Here is a 16635-nt window from a genome sequence, read left to right as displayed (position 1 = left end):
TATTTTTTTTAACATAATTGATAAAACAATTTTTAACAAAACATGATTTTTTTAAAGAAAACACGACTCACGACGGTTATTTTAAGCATAAAACTAGCTATTTTTCTTTAATTATCCTATTTTGATTGTAACTGACACATACCTACGATTTCAAATACATGGTTTAAACTTTAAATATTTACTTATTTTTTAAAAAATTGATAGAATCTGAATTTGGCCTCAGAATTGTTGTTAGTAAGTATTTTTTTATTTTTAAATCGCCTCCGAAGTCATAAACTAACATAGGTATCAATCAAAAGTCAAAATAGTCTTTTGTCCACAATAGAACTCCCTAAAATACTACATTAATTCTAATAGGACAGTTCTGAATTGAGCAAAAAAAAAAATATTTAAAGTATTTGAAATAAACCGTAAAAAAATGAGGTCAAATTCGGTTTCGGCTAAAAAAAAACCCAAAACAGATAACGCAACAGTTAATTCTTATTTTTATTGAATGATAAATTAAGATAAGATTTGAAAATTAAATTAAAAATAGGTAGTTTTTTTCTTTCCTTCTCAACAAAAATATTTAAACGAAATAACTAAACAAAATATACAATTGGACAAGGTACAAACGCAGTATTGTCAATTGAGGATATTTAAATATTGTGATTTTTAATATTTTTATCAAATAAACATAATGATCAATTTAACATTAGACACGTTATTTCTCAAGTAATTCTTTTAATAGTTTATATCTTTTTGAAAATTATTTGTTTGTTGTTTTACAATTTGGTTAGAATATTATAAAATTTACAAACCGACCAAAATATCAAAAAAGGAAAATTATTTGTATTATTTTATCGTATTTTAAAATAACTAAAGTTTTTTTTTTTAAGGAAATTTATTATTTGATATTAGTAATAAATAATATTAATGTAAAATATTTTTTTTAAATAATAATTATATACAAATAAGATTTGCTAAAAAAAGTACCTAATCCGATTAATTCTAAAATGATAAATGTTGCGTAATTAGCTGTCAATAAACTTTTAATTGTTTATTAAATCATATATTTCAAAATATTACTTTATGCTATTTGCGTTTATACCACGTTTTAAAAAGGCATTTTGACTTCAAAGTATGAAGTACTCGAATGAAAAAAAAACGTAGCAAACAAATGAATTTTTTTGCATTTATATTTAATCAAATTTAAGAGCATAATTTTAAGGTTTTATTAATGCGTTGAAATCCGGACTTTACTTTTAAGTTTACAAGTAAATCTTTATTCATTTTTTCGGGTATTAACATGTTTTTATTTTTGTATTAATTGTAATTTGAAATTTTGAAATTTTGTTGATACTGATAATACTATCACAGAAACACCGAAGGGTAACTTTAAAAAATGACATGGGTTCTATGAACCGTCGAAAAAGCCTGACTGCAAAACAAAATGTCGCACACTTATCGTTCGCGGTCTAGGTTTCCCTTCTGGTTATTCTGTGATATTGTAAAAAGATTTCCGGTTTTGCCGCCCAGCTGATATTTTTGTCGTTTTTCGACATCATGAAAAAAACCAAGAGGTATGTCAACACATTGATAACGACAATATGGCTGCCAAGCGGTCGTTTATTTCTTACGCAAGAAAATCAGCGGCCGTATTATAAAAATTGATAACGTGACCTACCGACATACCTATTTGACTATTCCACGGTCGACTTAACGTTGTCTGTGTTCTGAGAACCCCTGCTCAATATTTTCCACCGGTGAGTTTGAGGTTACAGTTGATAAATTTGATAGCAAAGCAACGAGACGTTCTTCGCGTTGTTCTTAATGTGTGTGTAAGACAGTAAAAATTGCTTTAATTAAAAGTCGTTATTAGAAAAACACAAATAAATATTATTTTGTTGTACGTACGCAATCGTCATGGCTCAACAACAAATGAACGACTTTGTCAACAAAATGGGAGCTGCTAAAGGCTTGAGTTTAGGTGTCAAACTCGTCGCCGGTGTCGGCGTTATAGCCTACGGTGTGGCAAATTCAATGTTCACAGGTAAAATAATTTTAAAAAAACGCTTACATAATATTGTCGTCACTAAATCTATTATAATAAACAGTCCAATTCCATTATGTACGTATCGTCGTTTTCGATTATTGTTACAGTCGAAGGCGGCCATCGTGCTATCATGTTCAACCGTATCGGCGGTATTCAACAAACCGTGTTTCCCGAAGGATTACATTTTCGCCTACCTTGGTTTCAGTACCCCATCATTTACGATATCAGGTCGAGACCTCGTAAAATATCGTCGCCGACCGGTTCCAAGGATTTGCAAATGGTAGGTAGAATTTACTCAGATTTCTGTACCGTTGTAAAACAAAAATGGGACTGGACCCGACCAAACCTTGATTGCGGTTTGTCCGGGACCGGATTGATCTTTACGTTGTATGCTAATTTTTTTTTATTTATGCCAATTTTGTTACTACTTTTGAAAATCCACAGACTCGTCTGGTTAGATCTACTACTTAAGACTTTGGCGATTTTCGTTGCCTGCTTTTGTGTAACGACCTAACAGTTGATTACGCTATAAGAATTTTTACATGAGATTTCAGTAATATTTATTAAGAAATTTGATTATACATAATTATATATAAAATACCAATTAAAAAAAAACTACCTATTATTTATTTAAGGAAATAAATTATTATTATTTGTAGTATGTAATTTTTATTTTATATCACCTTTGAAATCGAACCAGTTATTTACATTTTACCACACCCAAACGTAATCCAACTTAAAAATGATTAAAGCAAACCATTTTAATAATAAATAAGTGATTTTAAAACTTTAAAAAAAGTACCTTATCAAAAAGAGTACTTCAGTCAAAAATTAATTAGAAAATATTATCAAGTTCAATTTTTGAACCAAACAACCCAAATTTGATTCGGTTCAGAGTCAAACAGTTTTGCCACATTACTAATTACTTGAACTGTTTATTATTTTAAAAAATTACTTAGGAATAAAAAAAATTGTTTTCAATATGTCATAATTTCATGTTTGATTTGCCAACAGGTAAATATTTCACTCCGCGTTTTGTCCAGACCCGACGCCATCAAATTACCTGAGATGTACCAACATTTAGGTATCGATTACGACGAAAAAGTTTTGCCGTCGATTTGTAACGAAGTGCTCAAGTCGGTTGTAGCTAAATACAACGCTTCACAACTTATCACGCAAAGACAACAGGTTAGATAGACTTGACATTTTTAATTATATCAATCCCAATAATAAAATATTTACATTTTTATTCAGGTATCGCTTCTTATAAGAAAGCAACTCGTAGATCGCGCACGTGATTTCAACATCATATTGGACGACGTCTCAATTACCGAATTGAGTTTCGGCAAAGAATACACAGCAGCTGTAGAAGCCAAACAAGTTGCCCACCAGGAAGCGCAACGAGCTGTGTTCTTCGTTGAACGGGCAAAGCAAGAAAGACAGCAGAAAATTCTACAAGCCGAGGGTGAAGCGGAAGCGGCAAAAATGATATCCTTTTAAACGGTGTTTGAAGAGAACTATTGTTAAATTTAATTATAATTCCTAAACAGTTTGAAAAATAATACCCACATTTAACTAGGTATCGAAGAATTAGGTGTTTGTTTAAAAAAATTTGTTTTGTCTTATCGTATTAACGTTGAATTTGTTCTTTCCTTAACTGTAAGATGTTCACTTGGGAGAAGCGATTGGTCGTAATCCGGGTTACTTGAAGTTGCGTAAAATACGAGCGGCCCAGAGCATTTCCAGAACGGTACGTACAATTTATAGTCGAGTCGAATGATATTGTATATATTTTTTTCTCAATAATATACTAATTAATTGTGTTTACAACAAATTTTTTTTTTAATTTAAAGATCGCCGGTTCTCAAAACAGAGTTTACTTGAACGGAAACGGTCTCATGTTGAATATTAGCGACCCTGCATTTGATGAACAAAGCGATAAGTTAAGAAGTAAGAAGTAGAAGTAAAAATTAATTTTTAATAACTGCATTGAAGCTAAAATTACGTAGTAGTCGAGTCATGGTAATTAAATTTTTTTTTTTATGTATTCCATCTCAATGTTTGTTTTTGTTTCATAAACAATTTATTAAGGGTACGAAGAATGTACTGTATTGTTTTAAAGATTTGTATGTTAAACACTCCAAAAAAAAAAAAAAAAATAGAAATGTAAAAGTTAAATATATAAGTTTATTAATAAAAATAAATATATTATGTGAAAAAAATACAGGGTGACTTTTTTTTTCTCATTATTTTAGGCGAATTGTATTACGTAGATCCAAATAACGTGCCGACTATTAACAATCGTTCCAACAGCAATGTTCTCAGTATTGCAACACATATTGTAGACAATCGTTTAAGGTAAAACCCAACCAAAACAATAAAAACCGATCTAACGTCTTAAACCAATCGTTTTTCTCTCTTTATAGTTTATATAAACATTTTTTTTTATCTTTTTTTGCCATTATATTACTTTTACTTTTGTTTTTCTTCTGTTATAATTTGTGCTGCTCGTTAAAACAAACTCTACTTAAAATTAAAAAAAAAAAAAAGACATTTATATATAATATTTTATAGACATAAAAAAGGTTTTGTTTATTTTCATACAAGCGTACATAGGTTGTGTCGTGTACACGACATCACAGTAAATAATAATAATAATAATAGTAAATCTAATAATATAAAAGGTAGGTAGGAAACGCCAAAGATTCGAAACAAAAATTTGAGCTATTTGAGTAGAATTAAACACAAGCGAAATAATAGGTGACGTAAACAACAACAAAAAAAAGTCTCTGCTACAAAATATAAAAAAAAAAAAACATGGTAAAAATATTTAGGAACCAATAACATGTAAAATTGTAAAATAATGACTATATTTTTTTTTTATTGACAAAATATTTTACATTTCGCAAACCAAACGAGTACAATTGTACTGTTATCGTATGATTTTTATTCGATAGCTGTAAAATCTTAGTAGTATAATATTTATATATATATTTTAAACTAATTTATGCTATTAGCCGAGCTGTAGTGGTTTATACATTGTTTAGTAAAATTTAAGAAAAATAATCGATAGCCCTGTAATTTAATACCGTTACGTATAGTTACTGGAAAAAATCAAATCCGTTAAACGAGACGCAGTTTTAAATTCGTGTCTTGTATCGAACAACGTGCAAACTTTTTAAGCGTTTCTATTTGACGAAAAGTGTAAATCAACACAAAAATTATTGACTTTTGTTTTGTAATTTTTCTCACAAACAATTTAAAAAAAACTATAATAGCGTAGTTTTAAGTGTCTGTTTTTTTTTATTTATAAAACGGTAAAAAAATATTTGTATATTTTAAAGACGTCAAATGTGTTCTCATTTAGTTTATTTGAATTAAAGACAATAATGTTAACACATTCTTTTCTAATTCGGTTCAAGCTTAAAAATCCAAATCAAGTGGAATGTATTATTACACTTTTTTATTTTTTTTTGCTTTTACAAAGAATTATTTAAAATATTGAGTAAGTGTGTATAATCAGTGTCAATTTATTTTTTTAATAGATTTAAATAAACTATTATAAATGTGTAATAATAATTTTGTAAATTATCATACGTATCCGTCGAGTTACGTTTAAAAAAAAGTCATCGTGCCTAACTCTACGGATGATAATTAACTGTAAAAAAAAGAAAATGTACAAAATGTAAATTTACAATTATTAAATCAGACATTAATGACATAATAAAAAGTTTAGTTTGGCAATGAATGAGAATGTTCGATACCGTCTGACCGCCAACTGTCGGAGGTCGACAACGGCCATCAAACGGACGTAGCGGTCGACTTGAACGGCGAATGAGTGACCGACGACGTGCCCAAGGAGTTGCACTGTGCCGCCACGGGCTGAGCTGTCAGTTTACTTTCCATGTTGAAACAATACAACAGTGCGGCACCGACCGAACTGCGTCTGGTCGGCATCGGAGTGGACATCGTCCAGCGGTTAACGCGTGGATCGTATCGTTCGGTCGAGTGGAGACTGGAGTTGCTGTCGTTGCCACCGAGAACCATTAGGCCACCGTCCAATTCCACAACGTCATGTGTAGCTCTAAACACAACATGACAACGTTAAACAAAAACTTATAGCATTATTGTCTACTATATTTTTTTTAGTTAAAACACTTGTATAGCTGAAGAAATTCTATAGTTTATATAATATACAGACAAAATAATATCTCCAACTGAATTGCAAAAGTATTATTATAGTAATTTTAATGTTTCTGAGTTCTGTCACATGATGATGTTTTTGGACTCTCTAAAGTCAATTTTTTTTTAAATATTAAGCATATTTGCTATTAATGGAAAAATATACAATAACCGCATATTATCTATTGTATAGACTGAATTAATGTAGCCTGGAGGACTTAAGTCTCTGCATTTGCTCCCCTCACTAATTAAACTTTAATTACAAGTGTGGAACTTTTTTTTTAATAAAAACTAGTTCATTTTTCAAATTTCCTGTTATTAGATAACGGCATTAATTGAGTACATACACACTCAAATCCCAAGATCCTTAAGTAATCCAATGAAAACACATATGATTGTTGTAAAGATTGCCTCACTAACTCTACACAGGGTAGATTAAAATTAGGTAAGTTCCTTTGCAGTAAATGTAAAGTACTGTAATTTATTTGTAATGTTAATTGTTTTAAATAGGAACGTTTTTTAAGTTTGAAAAAAAAACGAGCTCTAAGTACTTCCAGCCCAGTTACAATGCTTTTATTTCTATAGGTTCTACCATCTAAGAGAGCATTCACCGAACGTCTAACCTAACCTTGCCATCATCGAAGCGTTTATTTAGATTTTGAGAGTGATCTCGTCATTTAATTTCGCTTATTTCCTGTAGAGCTTTGACATTGTGTAAGTACCTTCGACATTGCATAGTGGCTATGGGCTCCCACGCGTTCCTTCTGATGTTTAACCGTTCGCCGCTGGACATGCACATGGTGCCGTCGTTGCCACCAATGCAGTACAGCATGTCGTCTAACGTGGCTACCGCACAGCTACTGCGCCTGCTGCTCATTGCCGGCACTGACATCCATTTGCTCATCCTGGGGTCGTATCTCTCCACGCTCGATTGGTAGTTGGTCGAGTCGAATCCGCCCAAAGCGTACAGACAGTTGTCTAGAAGTAAAAATACACAAATTAGTCCAAGAGATTTGTCTTCCACTTCGAAGGAGAGACGTACGAATCGTGAATACGTTTGCCAATGCACCCACCCACTCCTAATTATAACATTGAACGTCTAACACCATAAAATAGATGAGTTTACTTATTTAGGTTCAATTGTACAAGCAGATGGGAACAGCAAGTTGCGGCTGCTTAAGGCCTTACTTACCTTCTCAGTGACGCTTTATGGATCTGAAACATGGACACTCAAAGTGGAAGATGTAAAGCGCATAAACGCCTTTGAGATGTGGGCCTACAGACGGATGCTGAGAATCTCTTAAATGGAAAAGTGCAAACAAGACTGGCAGTGGTGTGTAAGCAGAGGATCCTAAGGTTCTTTGGCCACATCATAAGAAGGGATGGATCGAGCCTGGATAAGCTGATGATCGAAGGGAAAAGAAGCCGTGGGAGAACACCAATGCGTTGGATAGACCAGATCAAGACCATCTCTGGCTATCCCCTGGAAGAGGCCATTCGATCGGCAGAAAACCGAGAGCTTTGGAAAGGGATTGTTGCCAACGTCAACTGAGGGGTCTTCCGTTTCTGGAAGATGGACTTAAGAAGAAAATTACATCTCACACGATTCACCTAGTAGCTTATAAAAAAAAAGATGAGTGGTAAGGGATAAGGAGACAAGGGATGAGAAATGAGTAGAGATAAAATCATAATCCTGTTAATTTTGATTAATTGGCATATTAACTTGATATGTGTGACCTAACCTAAAGCATTGTAACCGTTTACTTACCGACTACTGACACGCGGCAGTATCTACGACGGGTAGTCATGCTGGGGCACGATGACCAAACACCCGTCAAGGGGTCATAACGTTCAACGCTGCTCAAACACGAAGCCCCGTCGAAGCCACCGCAAACGTACAAAAGCCCGTGATTGGCGCTAATGCCCAAGCAGCTTCTCTTGGTGCCCAGCGAAGTGACGGACGACCACGTGTTGTAGTTCGGATCGTAGCACTCGGCCGAAGACAAGTCCACGATGCCGTCGTACCTGTTTGGGAATATAACCATTCAACAATCAACGAACACACGACTTTGGGACTTGGCTCGAGAAAGGATGTCCCAAGACAACTGAGAGTAGTGCTCGTATGTATGCGTTTACTGTATGAAAGTTCTTTACCAAATGAGCTTGGTAGAAAGTGTAATTCGGTATTACGAGCACTACTCTCAGTTATTTTGGCACACCCTTCGTAGCTTCATTTTGTCCTTCTGTCCACACATCTCCAGGTCATAAAATCCAGCCGCTTCTTCTTCGGTCTACCTCGTCTCTCCTCCCTTGACAAAACCTAAAAACGTGATCGTGCTTCTATATTTCTAGCTTTAGCTCCCAATGCCTTCCTCCATCGATATCGGTCTCTTCTGTATACACTTGGCTGTTTCCATTAATGGCCACCACGCGTTTATTCTTAAGTCTTTCCTACGATCGCCCACTTTTCTCTCGTGCTCTTACCACTCACTAGGCTTCTCAACAATTAATCACATTAGATCTACAAGAGATTCACTTACCCTCCAATGGCGTAGATCAATTTGCCCAGCGACACGATACCCGCACGGCTTCTACACTTGGACATGGGAGCGATTGGTAGCCATCGGTCGTGTCTCGGGTTGTAACACTCGCCAGCACTGTGTATAGTGAACAGGCTGCCACCTCCTGCGTAAATCAAACGGTAAGTCGGTCATATTTTTAATTTTACCAAGGCCAAAATCCAAAAAATGGTCGTCATTTTTCGTTTACTAATAAACACTTTAGTACAATAATTGCTGGTGGTCCGAGATCCAGGGGAGTGAGGATTTCTACGAAAACTGTGATTATCTTGATTGAAAAATTAAATTTTAACGATTCTAGTTTGCTTTCAGATGGTAACGTGCATTTAGAAGAAAATTACTTACATGATGTGATTTATGATTGAAAGAGGAGTGAGGTAAGTGAAAACTACATCCACCAATTCAGCCTATCGCCACGTTGTTAATGCATATAAACTGCTTCCCAAACAAAGTCAACATTGGAGGCAAAAAGTAAACATTTCTCAAACCATCCCTGGCTACATATTCAAAACTTGGCAGGACAGTGAGGTACCAATGACGGGACACGCCACAAAATGTGATCCCTATTGTTTACTATTGATTCATATGATTGGCAAACTTACCAATGGCAAAGATGTAAGGCATCAGACCGTCGGGACTTCTCTGTTCCGTCTGTTTGCTAGCGAAGTCGGATCTTTGATCAGGCAACAGATGGTACTTCATGGCACCCAACAACAAGTCTTTGCAACTGGGCTCGCTACGAACTAGCGGTTCGGTTTCCACTACGTTCAGCAAGAACATCTTGGACATCTGAGCCAATCGCACGTGCCCCAACAGCTAGAAAACCCGTTTGCAAAAATCGTTATTCAATAAGGCCGCAATTAGCCAGATAAGTACCGTCTAAAAACCCTATCTAAATACCCCGACCTATACTTAAAGTAGGTAAGCTAAAATATTTCCCAACCTTAGCGATGTGCTGAGACCGTTCGCTTGGATTGTGTTTGATCCAATCCATAACGGCTAAGAACACTTGCTCTTCCGACACGACGTTCAATTTATCATTCGATATTAAATCTTCCACCTAAACAAACCAAGAACAATGTTGAATATAGATCATTCCACAACGTAAAAAAAGCAACATATTTCGCTTGCTAATTTCTTATAGCCGCTAAAAAATGTGTATATTTACACAATTCTGGTTCTTACAATCACATTCATTACCTGATTTTTTAGTAAAAAAAAACGGTTTTATTTTAAATGCGACTGTGAACAACTATGAAGTCGGAAACGTTTTATGTAATTTTTTTAAGTTTTTTAACCAACGCGTCTTTATAGTATACCAAAAACTCATGCTTCTTGTAATGTCAAGTTCTTTTGCCATTTGAGATAAATGTATTACCTCCCTCAAGACACACCTTGGTGGGAAGCCCCTTCTTGTCCGTTTTGACACGGATATGTCTTTTGGCTGGTGGTTAATAAGAAAATCTTATACGTGCGTGCATCACGCTGAACGTTACCGAAGAAATGTGGCACGATCTAGCGGTTGTAAGTGATTACATAGTATTAGAGATAAGAGATTAGGTACTCTAGGGATTATGGAGAAGTATTAATAGAGATAAGATATTAGATATTAGATTACAGGACATATCCATGTATTGATACTCTCGACTTTTTTAATATCAGTGGAAAGGGAAAGAAATTTGGCACTGAAAATTAAGTGTTTTTCTTATTGCAGCGAGTCAGCCGAGATAAAATGTGACCCAAAAAGAATCATACAATTTGGCCAAGTAGTTCTTGAGAAAAGATTCTTCAAACAACTCGTTTGTAAGTAAACAGCCTTACAAAACATTATTTGATGCGCTAAATAAAAATACATTTTGAGTAATGGCAGTGAGACTATCTTTACATTTTGGGGTCGTCGAGTTAGGAAACAATTTTGAGTGTTTCTACCAAACCGTATATACAACATAAGACCACAAGCCACAGCCGGCGTGTAGAAACGACACTGTAAAGATAAATTCGACGGCGTTTCGCAAAGGGTGGATATCCTTATTAATCTACCTCCACTCCCCTCTATTGTGCTATACTACATTCCCTCCTCCCCGAAAAAAGGGTTTTCCCCGTCCATGTCGGTCCGTCTGCGCTTGGCTAACAACCGTAAACTCAAATGTTTTTGACCTTTCGAGGGCCCGTCCCAGACGAGTTTTACCGCCGCCATCGCATAAAACAAACGGCTTGTATAGTTTAATATATCATTATTATTACTATTATACACTAAACGCCTTACCTCGGAAAACGACAGAAATAGGAACTCTTCGGTTTTCACGACTTCTTCGAAATTCTGCAGAGCGTAACGATGCGATCTTGTTCTCAGTTCGTTACAAGAATGGGTTTCTGGAAAATATAAAAATAAAATCTATCTTTCCATTTTGAAGAAAAGATATCGGATATTCAACGTAATTATTATCTTATGATGAGCCGATTGTATTTTATTTATCATCTCTTCTCACTGATTATTTTATCAATCAGCTCTTATCAGTGTTCTAGGAATTTATTGATTTCCCCTTATCACCCCCTCCCCATCACTATCTCAAAGTAACGGATTTAACCTATAGATAATCGTACCTGTTTTTATTTCCTGGTTAAATATTAAAAAATAAATTTAAGCCTTTTTTTGTTAATTATTCAAAGGCGGGTTTGAAACAGAATTTTATGTACAATTTTCAGTTAAAAAGTTGTTAAATGAAAGTTTAAAATGTACTGAACATTTTCATACAAATATTTGAACTATTTATAGGTCTTCTTAACTATTATAATAGATAAGCTAACTGTGATAAGGAGGAGTGAAAACATATAAATAGCGATAAGAGAAAAAATGGTGGATCAAATATTAGGATAGGCGATAAGAGATAAGGAGAGATGATACGTTTTTAAGAGTGGATTACAATAAGACAAATTCACGATTCATAATATGTTTGTTTTTAGAATAGGAAGAAATATTGTATACTATTACAAATTACAATGTCGATTCGCTTGTCGAACCTGAGTGAAAGACAGTAATGGAAAAGCGTCTACTACTACAATGTGTGTATTATTAACTTACCGGCAAACTGTCTGATGCCCAAACAGTTGGTGGGATGCAACTGTTTCATTAGGAAAGTACAACACGCGTCTCGGACCGAATTGATTTGCAGTAAAGACGAGGCGGGCAGTAGAACCTAAAAGGAAGCGCAAGAATAATAATAATAATTACTAATTAGTATCCATGTCCATTAGGGTACAGTTTATTATGTCAATATGATAGCCAGACACGGTATATTCGACCTGCCTTTGACAGCATAAGCAAATTGGGCGTGTTCACGAACAAATGCCACGAATATTATGTCAGCAGCTAATGGACCGATTAAGGTCACAGTCTAAAATAATTTATTCTTCCTTAGGGAATTCAAACTGTAATACTAGTTAAAGTTTATTATACCCAACGATATAGTTTCCATACAAAGAATGGAAAATGAGTATTATTCAAATCATTTTACTACCACAATTATAATTTCGAGTAGTAGAAACAAATATTTTAGGATAAAATTGTCTTTTTATTTTCTCTTTTCGTGAAGCTAATCATAACATTTTCGAGCTAAATCTGAAAACTTCGAATTATTCCACTTTTACTATTCTTATCAGTTTTGTTATCATATCTGTTATCAGCTGATATTTTGCCTAATCAATCGCCATTATTATCACTATCATGTCTGTAATAAATGAATTTATTCTTATCAGTTGATAAGAATCAATAATATGGTTATATTTTTGACCACCTTAAAATTTCTTTAAGCTTCAAATTCTTCAAATAAATATGTACAATATTAGAAAACTCGAATTTCACGAAAATTGTCTTTTTGGTTGTACTAAATAGACGTCTCGAGAAAATAGTATTTATGCAACTTTAATAAACATCAATTTATTTATCCGTTAACAATAGTTGGCGCTCGCAGATTTTTTAAGAAAAAGTTGTTAGTATAGAAAAAAACTTGAATATAATCCTTATAATGTTGTTATAAAAGCACCTGCGTGGAAAGAAACAATACAAATTATATTATGTAATAATTTATTTGAAGCATCCAACAACTCTTGTAAACCTCTTAACGTCAAAGATACCTTTGTTTCCAGTACATCTTTTTAGAAAAACACAATGGCGTTTGGTACCCTGCTGATTTTTTTTTCATTTCGAGTAGCCCTAAGGGCATTGTAACAGAATCATTTTACAAAACGCATTCAACCCCTCCGGTACTTCGTATCTAGGTCAAGTCTAACATGTACATCCCGATGAGAAAAACGATGATTCTGCCTTTTCATAAAATGTATGCCTATAGAAATTCCAATGTGTTTGTGTCGACACAGAAAAACCATCGAATTTAACTTGTATTGAACGCATAATGTTTTCGTGGTCAAACGTTTATTACTCCCATTTTTTTTTTTTTTTTTAATAATAACTCCTAAAACTTAGTTCCAAAGCTCAAAAGCGGTACAAAAACATGCAATATGATATAATTAACTTGTCGGTTACAAATTATGTTTCTTTTTATGGTCAAGCGAAATCTAGGTCAAAGCCAAAGTACACACAACGTACCCTATAACAAATAGCTTTACTTCCGACACCAACTAATATACTTTGGAAATAATGTTGTTATTGATGTAAACAAATTAATTTCGATTAAAGCCGTTTCGTTGTGCTTTATTGTATAAAACCATGTTCAAAACGAGTGCAAACAGTCTATAGTGTTGTGTGCAAAACGAATATTGTTTATTGTGTATATATTTTAAAAGAGCATAAATTAATTTATTCTCTTTGTACGTTTTACATTCCTATTTAACGATTTTTTTCCATCATAACATTATAATAACTAGTTATGTTTTTTTTCAAATTCAAACCCTACACTATCGTACCAACACCCATTAGCGTTTTTTTAGCTCTTAGTAGTCAATATTATACAGAGTAAGTATGTGAAACCGATAGTTACCGCATTTACCTACGACCTATGGTTCTCTATAAAATCTATTTTAAATTATCGATGCACATAGTAGGTCGCTTGTTATTCATGTGGATCTTCGATTTGTTAATTGAAGAAGCAATGAAAAATTCCAGGCAAAAGTGGAAGAATCTAAGAGCCACTGCAGCCCATATTCAATTACCTAATGAGAAGGAAAAGTAGAAGAAATTGCTTCCTTTTCAAGAAGAAACATAATCTTAACTGAACATTCACCTAATAGTTTATAATAAGAATGAGTGAAAATGAGAAGTGATAAAAGATATTAATATACTAATAATAGAATTTTTCAAGAGAAGAAGTAACAAATTGATTAGGTATTGAAGAATGGATTCAACTGTCACAAACGTCAAGGAAGGTTTTGGCTAAGTTAGTTTTAAATTTGGTAGAAATTATCAATTTTAATGGTTGTAGTAATTATGAGACCGAGAGACTAACAGAGAAACACGTCGATTGGGACCTCTAAACTGAACTTCAGAAAGAATAAATGAAGCATCAATTGACCCTTCAATAAGGTTACGCAAGAATGGCAACTGTTTAATCGGTAACAAATGAAGGACTTAGATGGTGAAGCATATTGAAGTAGTCATGTCTTGGGCAGTTTTTTTTTAAGGGTACAAGAGCAACAAACTTAAGAAAACGGCTCAAATGGTCAGAAATTCAAGCGTGGCATGTGGATCTAACCAGGGAACAGATTCAGGTTTAAGTGATTTACACCAGAAAACGCCTAACCTAACCTATCATCTACTCGACTGTGACTTTCAATAACTTTTGCGTCGACCTGGTATAAGCCTCAAGTGATGTTTAATCTTGTTCAAAATAATCGTCAACATACCTGTACGTTATCGTCAGTTATGTGAACTTGTCCGGTGTATGAGTACTCGACCAAGAGCTGCAGAGCTCCTAAGTCGACGTCGTGTAACACTACTTCGGGTTGACACTTTTCGGCCATATCGTCTGTGCACATAACAATACAAAAGTGTATTTCAATTGTGTATACTTCTTACAAGGAATTCGATATGTCATACTAAATTATAACACCCACCGTTGAACATGGCATAAAAATATGGGCTGCACGATGCCAACACCAGTCTGTGAGCTTTGGTGACGGTGGATCCTATTCGGAGGGAAACGTCGCACAGCTATATAGGCACACCATTAAAAATAATTTGTATCATATACGATGGACTTTATCAGGAGTCCTTCGTTTCCATGTTTTTTTTTTAATTAACACTCGTGGCTCGAGTCAAGAAGGGTCAATTACCCATTTGTTGTTTTTGACAATGAAACATCAAAGTTGTCAACATACACGATTAGGAATTTGGTCCCAACGTATCAAACCTCTTCCAGACTTTTTCAGAAGATTTATGGATTTATTCACGGGTTTCCTTGATCAATATGCTCCGTCCACACAACACCCTGGCTTGCCTAAGTCCCCCACTTAATTCCTGCCAAATTATAAGTGGAAATTGTAAATTTACCTGTATGTTGACTCGCATTTTATTGATGACCGAAAACGACGACATAGGATGTTCCGGATCGTGGTGCAAGTAACAAGACATGGGTTCAGGCGACTCGCAAGTCGGCGGCGTCTCCTCGACAGTTTCTTCCAGCTCTGCAATTGAAAAACGAAAAGAATATAATACAATAAAAACGATTTTGGGGCTGTGCAAGGGGAAGGACCGAGAAGACGTTATGTTTTTAGTGGTCGTAAAAATACTTTTTACACTCAAACTACGGCCAAAGTTGCCAGACGCCAAAGGCACTACGATGGCGCCACGGTAGGTCGCCCGCATTGTTAAATGTTTCTACCCTGTCCTGTCGCCTATTCCTATAGGAAATGGTTTGTGAACACTTTACACTTTTGCATGTAAAAAAGAGTGTGAAAGAGGTAGTAGCCTCTCCATTGATACGTTAGTCTACTAAATATAACTGATAAACTATACTCTATGCTAATTACACAGCATTTCTAATAAATTGTGACTGGTGACTTTCGAGATTTGGCGGAATCATTCAATCATCGTACACCAAAAGTAGCCAAAAAATTAAACAAGACTGTTCTTAAATGAATCGCTTATTCGAGAAATGGAACATATTAATTTGATTAGCCACTATGTATATAATATAATGGAAAAAAACTGTTTAACGTGAAATACTAACATATTATTCATTGGTAGCTAAGAAGGCCAATGAAGCCCAATTTAACGGACAGACAATTGTCTATACGAAATCGTATGCAATTGGTACTTTGGTGGGCTAAACGTTTTTTTTTTAAGCACATTTATTTGTGTACAATGTTTCTATACTTGAAAAATCGGTCAGTTAATAATGCATTTTTTTAACATTTCTTTAACAAGTTTTTTATTTACTAATTTACTCGATTTATATAATAAAGCCAAAACACATCCTACACATCTATCTTTAGTTATCTCAAGAAAATTTTTTTAAGACTTATTTATATGTTCTCTAAGTTTTTTTTTTTTTTTTATGAGGGATGGGGAACTCTTGAAATATTAACATTTTTTTATCTAGACTCAAACCGGGAGCAGTGCCGACAATAGTGACCACGTTACTTACACGTGTACCAGCCGTCTGTAAACCCAAGTTGTCAATCTATACTACCGTCACTTATGTCGTTAAGTCGAAAAGCAGATACTGCAAAGTACCTATGAGTATATAGCGTGTGCGCTTTAAGTCTGATTAGCAAATTGCTTCGTCGTGTCTGGTCACCTAAACGGACCGGAGACACGCGACGGCGTCGACCGTTTGAAGAAATACCACATAAATAAAATATACATAATAATAATAGACACCG

At 34.4% G+C, this 16635-nt stretch overlaps 2 protein-coding genes across 2 annotated transcripts in view; one reads left to right on the top strand and one right to left on the bottom strand.

The window, feature by feature from the left end:
- The first annotated feature begins 1760 nt into the window (after positions 1 to 1760).
- Positions 1761 to 4430, top strand: LOC126846890 (prohibitin-2). The gene is made up of 7 exons (XM_050586739.1): positions 1761 to 2032; positions 2143 to 2315; positions 3050 to 3223; positions 3290 to 3523; positions 3708 to 3785; positions 3889 to 3985; positions 4291 to 4430. The coding sequence occupies exons 1-7, from the start codon at positions 1906 to 1908 to the stop codon at positions 4395 to 4397; spliced, it is 990 nt and encodes a 329-aa protein (XP_050442696.1). The 5' UTR covers positions 1761 to 1905; the 3' UTR covers positions 4398 to 4430.
- Positions 4431 to 4876: 446 nt separating this feature from the next.
- Positions 4877 to 16635, bottom strand: part of LOC126846887 (kelch-like protein 17) — a 31123-nt gene continuing 19364 nt past the window's right edge. Inside the window, exons 2-12 of the mRNA XM_050586733.1 lie at positions 15302 to 15435; positions 14866 to 14962; positions 14656 to 14777; positions 11879 to 11993; positions 11063 to 11169; positions 9740 to 9856; positions 9399 to 9612; positions 8758 to 8902; positions 7986 to 8242; positions 6940 to 7195; positions 4877 to 6119 (exon numbers count right to left, since the gene is read on the bottom strand). Of these exons, the coding sequence (XP_050442690.1) occupies positions 5837 to 6119; positions 6940 to 7195; positions 7986 to 8242; positions 8758 to 8902; positions 9399 to 9612; positions 9740 to 9856; positions 11063 to 11169; positions 11879 to 11993; positions 14656 to 14777; positions 14866 to 14962; positions 15302 to 15435 (1847 nt within the window). The 3' untranslated portion in view covers positions 4877 to 5836. The remainder of the gene's footprint in view (positions 6120 to 6939; positions 7196 to 7985; positions 8243 to 8757; positions 8903 to 9398; positions 9613 to 9739; positions 9857 to 11062; positions 11170 to 11878; positions 11994 to 14655; positions 14778 to 14865; positions 14963 to 15301; positions 15436 to 16635) is intronic.

Source organism: Adelges cooleyi, unplaced genomic scaffold (genome assembly GCF_023614345.1).
Source record: "Adelges cooleyi isolate 19-005CV unplaced genomic scaffold, UGA_ACOO_1.1 ACOO_flye_CR_arks_rails_tigmint_CR_PRNA_9, whole genome shotgun sequence".
NCBI lineage: Eukaryota > Metazoa > Arthropoda > Insecta > Hemiptera > Adelgidae > Adelges > Adelges cooleyi.
The sequence above is the reverse complement of the archived record's forward strand: the minus strand, read 5'-3'. Positions and strand labels throughout refer to the sequence as shown.

Bases quoted from the DNA above. Each gene is read 5' to 3' on its own strand.
- LOC126846890 (XM_050586739.1), top strand. From the start codon at position 1,906: ATGGCTCAACAACAAATGAACGACTTTGTCAACAAAATGGGAGCTGCT. The intron at 2,033-2,142 runs GTAAAATAATTT...TTATTGTTACAG, and splicing joins GGCAAATTCAATGTTCACAG to TCGAAGGCGGCCATCGTGCT. The intron at 3,224-3,289 runs GTTAGATAGACT...ATTTTTATTCAG, and splicing joins TTATCACGCAAAGACAACAG to GTATCGCTTCTTATAAGAAA.